We start from the raw sequence: 10464 nt of genomic DNA, 5'->3' as shown, positions 1-10464 counted from the left end.
CATCATAACAAAGGACAACAGGAGGTTCTAAGAACTCCTCTGAGAAAAAGTTACCATACTGTTTAGGCATTAACAGACCTTATTCAATTCTAGTTAAGTAAAATCAACTTCTGTATTAAGATACATATTCCCAAATACACATGGTTAGCACTTTAACAAAATAATACTGAGTATTTCTCAGTTGTCTTCCTTTCAGTTGTGGCAGCAGGGACATCAAATGGTGGTGATGTCCATAGACAGATTTGATTGGAAGAACTAAATCATTCTCATTTCTTAGAGTCCACAATACGGAAATTTTATTTGGACTCCTGAAGACCATTTCAAGGCCAGGACCAGGTAATTGCACCTAGGAGTATCCCACTGAAATAAACGAAACATCAGAGTAATTAAAGACGTATAAAAACAATGAAAATTGTAAGAAATACTGAAACCGAGTTATCTTCATGAGGTTCATAAACGGTGTTAAAAGTTTCCAACCAATTATGTTGCTTTTAAGTGCTTCAAATTATCAATAAGAATCAAGCAAACACTGTCTACAGTATTTGTTAATTGTTTATTTACCAAGAAAAACTCTCCCTTAGCCTATGTATTCATGTTTTATAGTTCAGGAGCACAAACTTCTAAGGACCTCAATCCAAAGAGATTATTTATATTCCAAAATCACTTTGCAACTCTGAAAGATACCAGCCCTCCTCATCTCCTCAAAATCTTTCATGGAATCATAATTTCTGTGGAAATCTGCATATGCCTCCTTTCTTGGTTCAGCCACACCAAACTTATCAGAGCTGCAGCCCCCAGGGCAACCATGAATGCTCCTACAATATGAAACTGCAGCTGTTAGGCCAGAAGACCCCTCATCTAAGGTTTCATCAAAGCGCTAGAAGCCACAGAAGTTACTGTCCTCCACACCAATGTCCTTCCTGGTAGATGCAGAAATGGACCTCTTAGAACAATTTTTTAAGTTTTTTCTTTTTTTTCTTTTTTAAGAGCTACTTTAGATTCCAAGCCAAGTTAAGCTGAAAGAATACAGACACTCTGAGAGTACAGAGGCTTCCTATATCCCCTTGCTCCTGTGCATGGTACAGCCTCCTCTACTGTCAACACCCTGCACCAGAGTGGCAGATTTGTGCAACGGATGACCTTACATTGTACACCATTATTAACCAAAGCCCATGGTTAATGTTAGGGTTCACTTTTGGTGAGTTATACATTCTATGCCTTTGTAAGGATACATAATGATATAAAGAATAATTTCACTGTCATAAAAATCTTCTGTTCTCTGCCTACTCATTCCCCTTTCCCCCCAATTTTGGCAAAGACTGATCTTTTTATTTTCTCCCTGTCTTCATAATTTTATGAGAGGCCATTATAACTCCAAAGTTTTCTTTGGTTTTCTACTTTGCACTAGATGGGAGGTATGGAATCATGGTGGAATAATAGAGTCAATCCCCACTCCCCACTCCAGCTAAGAGGTGGGGACAGAAAAAAATACAAGCAGACAAATGAATAAAATAATTACAGTATAACTGAAAGAGATGCTGAGAGAGAAGGGAGGCAAGCCTACTTTACAGGGAGCACAGAGATGACACATAAGCTAAAACCCCAGGATGAAGTTGGATAGTAAGAGTGATAGAAGATAAAAAAAAAAAAAAGCAGAGACTTGGAATGTGTAAAATCTCAGAGCCAGGAAGGAGTAGGATTATCTGAGGATCTGAGAGCTCCAGGGACTAGTTCTTTGTAAAGGTCTTTGTATAATGCTAGAGAGACCACGGGGAGTTCAGTTTTGCTGGCCTGAAAGGTCCTGATAAGAAACTGGGATTTTACTCCAGTAGAAAGTAGAAAGTTTCTAAAAGCTTTACCGAGAGGAGTACATTATCTCATCATGTTCTAAGAAGCTTACATTGAGGTTAATGTTTTACCCTTTGCTTTATCATTTATCCTCTCTTCCTCTACAATTCTTTTCCATATGGATATAAGTTACATACAACTTGACTAAATACTTTAGCTTGCTTTTATGAAAAATGGAGACACTCTGTTTTTTTAATACTTATCAATATCATGAATTTATATCAACACAATATTTTTATCTAATATGCCATCCATTTTCCATTTTAGTTTGCTGGTCTAATGGTGCTCTTTATAAAAGCATTTTGCCTCCTTCAGGATCCAATCTGGGGTCAAGTATTGCATTTAATTATCATGATTATTCAGCTTTCTTTACTCTGGAACATTTCTAGAGACCATATTTTATGATGTCAATGTTTTTGAAAAACAGTTTCTTCCCTTCACTATTTAAACAATATGTACCTTATTTTGTGTTTGTGTGACATTTCTCTGGGATTACACAGGGGTTATGTATTCGGAATGAATTCTGTATAATGGATTATGCCTTCTTTGCAATGTTACATCTGGAGACTCATGAAGCCCACCTGTTCCTTATAGATGATGTTAATTTTGATCACTTATCAAGGTATTGCTTGCTTTCTTCATTGTGTGATTAATTTTTGATTTTTCCCTTGCACCTAATAAAGAGTCTGCAGGGAGATGTTTTAAAACCATGCAAATATCCTGCCACTTTTCAAAACTGGCCCCTAGGTTGAGCATGACTGTTGCCTGATTTAATCTTTACTCTGAAGTTGGCAAACTGATGATTTTCTAGTGCTCTAATTCTACATTTATCTCTGCATTTCCCATTTTGTCCAGGGCATCAGTCTATAGTCTATACGCTGAGCTTCTTGCTTCTTTCCTGTTTTTCTTCTATTTTCTATTTTCTGACTTCTATTTTCTTCTGATTTATGAATTCCCATGTTTTTGGTGGTTTATGATTCATTATCATACTAATTATTTTTGGTTTACAAGTAGTATCAGTTTGGCCAGTGGGAGCATCTTCAAGGTCATTCCTGCGTCCTTGTGACATGTTCAGACCATTTTTGTGGGGAGCCCTTCCCTAATTTCCAGCAAGACAAGCTGTTCCAGGTTTATCTTGAATCTGTATCCCAGTCCTGGAGTGACCTTTCTCCCAGGAGCCCTGGTTCTTTTAATGGGTAAAGATCAAGACCTTAATGCTATGTGTCATCATTGCTACTGGGTATCTTTTCTTGACTCCTCTGGCATTAAAAGTTAGTAAATATATTCACATGTATTCAACTTGGATTTGTGTGTGTGTGTGTGTGTGTGTGTGTGTGTGTGTGTGTAGATACAGAAGCATACTCACAAACATTTTATAAATCATAGGTTTACACAAATCCATCTCAGTCCAAACTATCCCCATAGGATGGTTTCTTTTCTACTCTCATTCCATATTTGCATCTTTCTTATACAATGAGAATCATAGATCCTAGTATTGACACATTTACACTCACTCAGTCTTAGAGCATATAAAAACTAGCTTCAGAATTCTTTTTTTCCAACATCACTACAATACAAAAACCTTCTGAAAAGAGTTCAGCATTTGTTTACAATCCATCTAAGACTGTGGATTATAGTTAGTCATTTTTTTCTCCATCTCCATCACCTTTAGTTTGGTTATAATGGTCATTTGAATTAAAATTAAGTTTGTTTAAGTTTGTTGTCTACTTAAACTTACTCTTTTCATGTCTATTGATTTAGTTTTTGAATATGCAGAATATTTATATACCTTCAAAAGTCAAAGCTATACAAAAGGATACACCCAGAGAATCCCTCAGAGGTCCTCACAGCTCATTTCCCCTCTCCTGACCCCTTGTAGGTAGCCATCATTGCTTGTTATTCTATTTCTTTTTGCAATGCGGTAGATAAATGCATTTCCCTTCCCTTGGTCCCTCAGAGATGAACATAATTGCTTTCTAATTTATTCTTCTATTCATTTTTGTAATGATAAGTAGATGTACACGTGCTTTCTTCTCTTTCTTACACAACATGTAACATACTATATATGTTCTTATCACTGCACAGTATTCCCTGGAAACCATCCCATATCAGTTTGTAGTGATCTTCCTAGTTCTTTTTGACAGCTGCAGAATTCCCCATTATGTTTGCACCACAGCTAACTGAACCAATATCCTATGCAGTATTTTATAATTACAGATAAACCTCCATTGAATTTTTGTAATATGCATTTTTATTCTTAGCAAGGTATCTTCAGAATAAACTTCTAAAAGTAGGATTGCTGCATTGAAGGAAAAAAACTCTTCATAATGACCCTTCATATGGGTGGATTTTACATCCATGGATTCAACCAACCTTGGCCTGAAAATATCTAAAAAGAGTTGCATCTGTACTAAACATGTACAGACTTTTTTCTTGTCATTATTCCCTAAACAATATAATACGATGACTATTTACATAGCACTTATGTTGTATTAGAGATGATGGGTAGATTGTATGCAAATACTATACCATTCTATATAAGAGACTTAAGCATCCATGGGCTATCTGTGGTGGAAGGAGGTCCTGGAACACAAACCACCATGGATATTGAAGGACAACTGTATGTAGTTTCATTAGGGTGTTGCTATTGGTTTATCTTGATGTCCTTTTCCTTGATTGTTTATTGAAAATTTATTTTCATTCTTTTGTTTTTATCAATATAGATGTTGGTTACAAATTTTTCTCTAATCTATATATTCCATAGAATTGTAATCTTTTCATTATTATCATCTTAACTAAATTCTGTACTTTCTCTGTTTTTCCTTTCAACAGAGCTCTTTAATAGATGGTTTTTAAATTTCCACATGGAAGGTTATGGAACCTCCTTCTGGGAGCGTCTTGGAATTCCAGTTAACTTAATCAGATTAGGTCAATTAACTCATTCCCTAGCTTCTTTTCCCAAACTGCTTCTGCTCCTAGAGTGACCTTTGTCTACCTTTCCACCTTTCTTATTTCACCCAATCTTTATTTTCTGAAGCATTGCTCTTGTTCTTAACTACACCAGTACAAGCTAACTCTCTCATTTCAGAATTCTTATGGCATTTATCACCTGTATTAAATCATCTGACATGTTCAATTAAATTTTACTAAGGTCTAAAGGCATCATACACTCAGACTTCAGATTGTTTGGGAGATTGAATCCAAACTGTCATGCAGTAACTGTGTAACCTTGGTCAAATGACATAGTCTCTCTGTGTGTCAATTTCTCCAGCTACAAATGGATATGATAATAGTATCTCTTGTGGTGAGGGTCTAAGATGTTATTATCTGCAAAGATCTTAGAACAGTGCCAAAATTCTAAGCTTTAAGAATAACAGTAGGGGCTAGGGTTGTGTCTTAGTGCAGAGCACTCACCTAGCACAGGCAAGGCCCTGGGTTTGATTCTCAGCATCACATAAAAATAAATAACTGAATAAAAAATATTGTGTCCAGGGCTTGGGATGTGGCTCAAGCGGTAGCGCGCTCCCCTGGCATGCGTGCGGCCCGGTTCGATCCTCAGCACCACATACAAACAAAGTTGTTATGTCCGCTGATAACTAAAAAATAAATATTAAAAAATTATCTCTCTCTCTCTCTTGAAAAATATTGTGTCCAACTACAACTAAAAAAATAAATATTAAAAAGAGAATAATAAAATCAATTCATGGGGTTGTGGCTCAGCAATGGAGTGCTCGCCTCCCAGTGCAAGGCCCTGGGTTGGATCCTCAGCACCACATAAAAATAGATAAATAAAATAAAGTTAAAAAAAAATCAATTCATGTTCCTGCCATAGCAAGTTTCCTGCTCATGGTTGTAAGGTATACAAAGGGTATGTGGCATTTTCCCTAGACTGGAGGAGCTAGCAATTTCATGCTGGTCAGATATAGATTTTTGTAGAGATCTTCTATGTGCTCTCCTGGGGTGGCCTTTGCCACTTACACATCCCTGGCATGAAGGTTAAGGTCGATTCTTAATGGCTACTTTTCAGAATCGGTTTCGAGATGCAAAGGATGGTGATTGCAAGAATTCCAGAGAAAAGAAAACCAGGGAAAAATCCATTGAAATGGGATATGTTGGCCTCGCCAAAGTATTGGAGGAGTCAAGTGACATAGCCTCTCTGTCTCAATTTCTCCAGCTATAAACATAATCGTTTCAACATAAAAACAGGGATTGCAGGTAGCACCTGGACATGACAGTGGCACCATCGCCACTGTCCAGGCCCAAGCCATAGGCCCCAACCCTGTAGGACCTCGACACTCGGCCCCGCCCCTCTCACCGCCCCGCCCCCGGCAGTGTGTCCGGCCTTGGCCCCGCCCCTCGGCCCGCCTACGCGGCGCGCGGAGCTGCAGCCCCGCCCCGTGGCTTGCCCAAGACTGAGTCTCCCTGTCGCCCTCGCCGCACCCGCTAACTCCCCGCAGGGCGTGGGTCCCTGAAGGAGCCGGGCGCCATGGCTGCTGAGGCCCTGGCGGCTGAGGCCGTGGCTTCGCGCCTGGAGAGGCAGGAGGAGGACATCCGCTGGCTGTGGACCGAGGTCCAGCGCCTGAGGGACGAGCAGCTGAACGCGCCGGATCGGTGCCAGGCGGAGGGGCCGTGCCTCACGCGGGAGGTGGCGCAGCTCCGGGCGGAGAACCGCGACCTGCGCCACAGGCTGTATCGCCTGCGGCTGTGCCTGGCGGAGGAGTTGAGCCATCAGGCCAAGCTAGAGAGTGCGGCGCGGGCGGCTGCGGCGCAAGGCGAGGCCGAGCGCGCGGCTGCGGGCGCGCAGGTAACAGGGAGGCCCGGACTCCGGGGGGCGGATTGTGGGCTGGCGCTGCGGCGCCGCCTCCACGGGCCCGCGACCCGCGACCCACTACCCGCGACAGTGCTCACTTAGCGGTCTTCAAATCTGGAAGCGCAGGTGCAGGCCGGGGGGCAGGGGGTGTGCAGCAGGGTGTGTCCACTATGGCGCGCTGCCCAGTCGGCCCAGCTCCCTGAAGGGGTGCCCCCAGCCGGGGTGCCTCGGCCTAGCTAGTGGTCACGCAGCGTGTGCTCCGCCCAGGTGCCCTACTCAGTCCTCCTGCAGCGGCCCCAGAACCGCTAGATTTCCAGCAATCACCAAATTGACCCGATGGTGTAATTTCTCAGCTATTCTATTAAAGAGCCTGCCACACATATTTTCCTAATAGCTGAAATAGCATTTTCATTTGTATGAAAAAAGGGCCAAGGTGCTTAACATTCGTTATTCTTTCCTTGGGCAATAAAGATCAACAAACAGTTCTGTTCCCTCTGGTAGCAGGTGGTTTTGATTTTTTATTTTCTTGTTTTGGGAATCTATCTTGAAAGAACTGTACACTTCACATTGAATACAGTATTTTGGTATTTTAGTTCATAAAAGGACAAATCATCTTCATGTAAAACTAAACTTTGTTCGTTCTGAAGGCTTTCTCAAACTGTGAGATGTTCTTCCCGTTCTTTGCACCGTTCATGAAGATTTTGGGTACTAACAAGTTTAGAGGGAAATGTTGAAGAAAATATATTAAATGTGCTTATAGCAAGAAGAGCAGATTCAAGGACTGAACTCTGGAAAATAACTTGCCCGTTATAGGTTGTAGGTAGTGGTTGGGAGAGCCCAGCTCTGAACCTTTAAGCATGGGCACTTGCAGTCCCCCTTCTTCCTCAGGTTTCAATGTGTTGTTCTTACTTGTCATTGGCATGAGTTGTTTGTAACTTATCTTTCAGCCTCCTTCTAGTCAAAGCCAAGAAAAGGACATTCAAAAGGAGAAATTGAAGGAACATGGACCTGACAGTGAGGTAACATTGCTATGGAAATAATATGAAATACTATCTGTAATTTAAATATGTATAGGCAGATTTTTTATAAGAACATAATTATTAGTTAAATTATTATTTGAGATGTATTTAAGACTGTTGAGCCTTAGCTATGAGATGTTAAGGCACATTATATTTAAACAGCACTTAGTCTAAGTTGGAATAGTAGAGCTCTTACTTTGTATTGAGGAAACCAGCTACTCTGCTTTTTAAATATAAATCATTAAAACAACCAGACAATATTCATTGAGCATTAACAATTGTTGATGTAAAGGAGGAATACCTGGCCTCAAAGAGAATAATCTGGTTCACAAGTTGAGATAAACAAAGGAGAACCAACTAGAGAATGAAATGAGATGGTACATTTGTCCTCTCTGTATCCATGGGTTCTGCATTCACAAATTCAACAAACTGTGGATTGAAAATGTTTGGAAAAAAATTGTGTCTGTATTAAATATGTACAGACTTTTTGGTCATTATTTCCTAATGTTCAACCACTATTTATATGGTATTTATATTGATATGTGTATTTTAAGTAATCTGGAAAGGATTTAAGTATATAGGAGAATGTGTGTAGGTTATAATCAAATACTGTGTTATTTAAGAGACTTGAATATCCTCAGATTTTGGAATCCGTAGGGCTCCTGGAATCAAATCCCAGTGAATACTGAGGGATGACTGTATATTAATGAGTGGTGTATTGTGTGCCACTTCATACATGTACTGTGAATAGTGAAAAGGGAGAGGCCGGAAGGTGTAGGAATTAAAGGTGGCTGACTTAGAACTGGAAAGGAGTCTTCTGAAGGGGGGAGTAGAGAGACAAGAGAGTAAATATGTATGCTGAGAAGGCAGTGTGGGGTGTGGAAATGATTTAGAGCTGAGCAGCTAGCAATACCTGGACTATGTTTGTTAATCTCATTTTATTCTAATGATTTTCAGGTGAAACAACCAAATTTTATAAAAGAAAGGCTGGAACTTTTTGAAACCTTGAAGAAAGAACATCAGCTTTTGCATGCTATGTGTGAAACAAAGGAGAATGCAAGCAATGTAATAGCAGTAAGACTGGCTGATGGGAAAACAGTGGAAGGGGAAATTTGGAAAACAACTCCATATCAAGTGGCTGCTGAGATTAGGTAAAAAAAAAAATATATTATATACCTAATATATAGACAAATATAGATAGAAAAATAGTTTGGAGAAGGTATTCAGTAGTAAGCAATTGTACTAGAGCCTAGTAGAATGTTTTTCTAGGGGCTGATAAAATATTTGTTTTCCTCATTCAGTTGAATAAATTAAATGTAATGAATTTTTTCCTTTTGGTTTCTAAAAAGGTTTATGAATATCAGAACACAATCTGTTCTTTTATAAAAGACCCAAATTTTAAAGTTATAAAAATATATAGTAGAGAAAAAAAAATTGTACTCCTTGACAGGCCACACACTGACTTTATTCATTGCTCAAATGATTTCTCTGAATTTTTTACAGGTCCTTTAATTTTAGATTGGAGATGTACATGTTAGAGCTGTTATTAGTCCTGAAATAGTTCTTGGTCTTTCTAGAAATTAGATATATTACTGAAGTTATACTGTTTTGGTTGATGTTAATTTCTAGATTAAATACAATTAAATGGAAACTATAACCCAAAATTTCCATGTTAATACAATTTTATTATTTAAAAAACAAATCATATCAGGTGCAGTGGTGCATGCCTATAATCCCAGTGGTTCAGGAGGCTGAGGCTGGAGTACTGTGAATTCAAAGCCAACCTCAGCAACTTAGCATGGCCCTAAGCAACTTAGCGAGACCCTGTCTTAAAATAAAATATATTAAAAAAAGGCTGGGATGGGGTTCAGTGGTTTAGCGCCCTGTGTTCAATCCCTAGTACCAAAACAAACAGTTTCAGCAGTTGAAATCCTCCGATTTCTTTTGAAAGCTATCTATGGCTAAGGTATTTCTGTTTCAGTCTTTATCATGTACATAAAGGCCCTTCTAACCCAATTCCATGTTTTCCAGGAAAGATGATGTACCAGAGAAAAATGAATTTTGAGGCAAAAATAATATATTTTCTCATGGGGAGTCAGGTTTCCCGCTAATGTGTTTCAGCAATTCTCAAGTGTGGTGCCCAGACCAGCAGAATTGTCATTATCAGGGAACTTGTTAGAACAGCAAATTTTTCCAACCCCCTTTCAACCTCTTGATTCAGTCAGCTGTCTTGTTTTTATGAGCTCCCCAGTAGCTTCTGATGCAAGCTAAAGTTTAAGAACCACTGAATTAGGCTAAACTGTTGCAGCAGAGACCCCTAAACACAGTGGCTTAAGTAAAGTGTTGGACTTTCTCATGTAACAGTCTGCAAATGACCAGGCAGATCTGGTGTACATCTCTGGCCCATGAAATCATTTATGCACCCAGGTTCCTTCTGTCTTGGTGACATGCTGGGTCCTATCTGTGGGCCTGTGTACAAACAAGAAAGGGGAGAGTGAAGAACAGTGATGCTTTGGAGTCAAGTTCCCATAGTAGCATACTTCAGTTTCCACTTACATCCTATTAGCTCACATTTAGTCATATGACCACACTAGCTATAAGATAGAATGAAAATTAGTGCTTGCTAGCACATGTCCCACTGAAATTCTTTTACCTTGGAAGAAAAAAAAATGGTTTATAGGACAACAGGCAGTCTTTCCCAATCAATCCCTCCAACATCCAGATATCTGTGTGTGGTCTTCTTTCAACATCTGGCACTCACCCCTTTCCTAGGTGAGACGACAACTC

At 39.6% G+C, this 10464-nt stretch overlaps 1 protein-coding gene and 1 pseudogene across 1 annotated transcript in view; one reads left to right on the top strand and one right to left on the bottom strand.

Moving 5' to 3' along the window:
- Positions 1-643: 643 nt before the first annotated feature.
- On the bottom strand, positions 644-2807 carry LOC143394833 (cytochrome c oxidase subunit 6C pseudogene; annotated as a pseudogene).
- Positions 2808-6275: 3468 nt separating this feature from the next.
- Positions 6276-10464, top strand: part of Tars3 (threonyl-tRNA synthetase 3) — a 72309-nt gene continuing 68120 nt past the window's right edge. Inside the window, exons 1-3 of the mRNA XM_076851425.1 lie at positions 6276-6652; positions 7606-7677; positions 8635-8828. Of these exons, the coding sequence (XP_076707540.1) occupies positions 6335-6652; positions 7606-7677; positions 8635-8828 (584 nt within the window). The 5' untranslated portion in view covers positions 6276-6334. The remainder of the gene's footprint in view (positions 6653-7605; positions 7678-8634; positions 8829-10464) is intronic.

Source organism: Callospermophilus lateralis, chromosome 3, assembly GCF_048772815.1.
Source record: "Callospermophilus lateralis isolate mCalLat2 chromosome 3, mCalLat2.hap1, whole genome shotgun sequence".
Taxonomy (NCBI): Eukaryota; Metazoa; Chordata; class Mammalia; order Rodentia; family Sciuridae; genus Callospermophilus; species Callospermophilus lateralis.
Note: the sequence above shows the minus strand (reverse complement) of the source record. Positions and strands in the feature narration are given on the sequence as shown.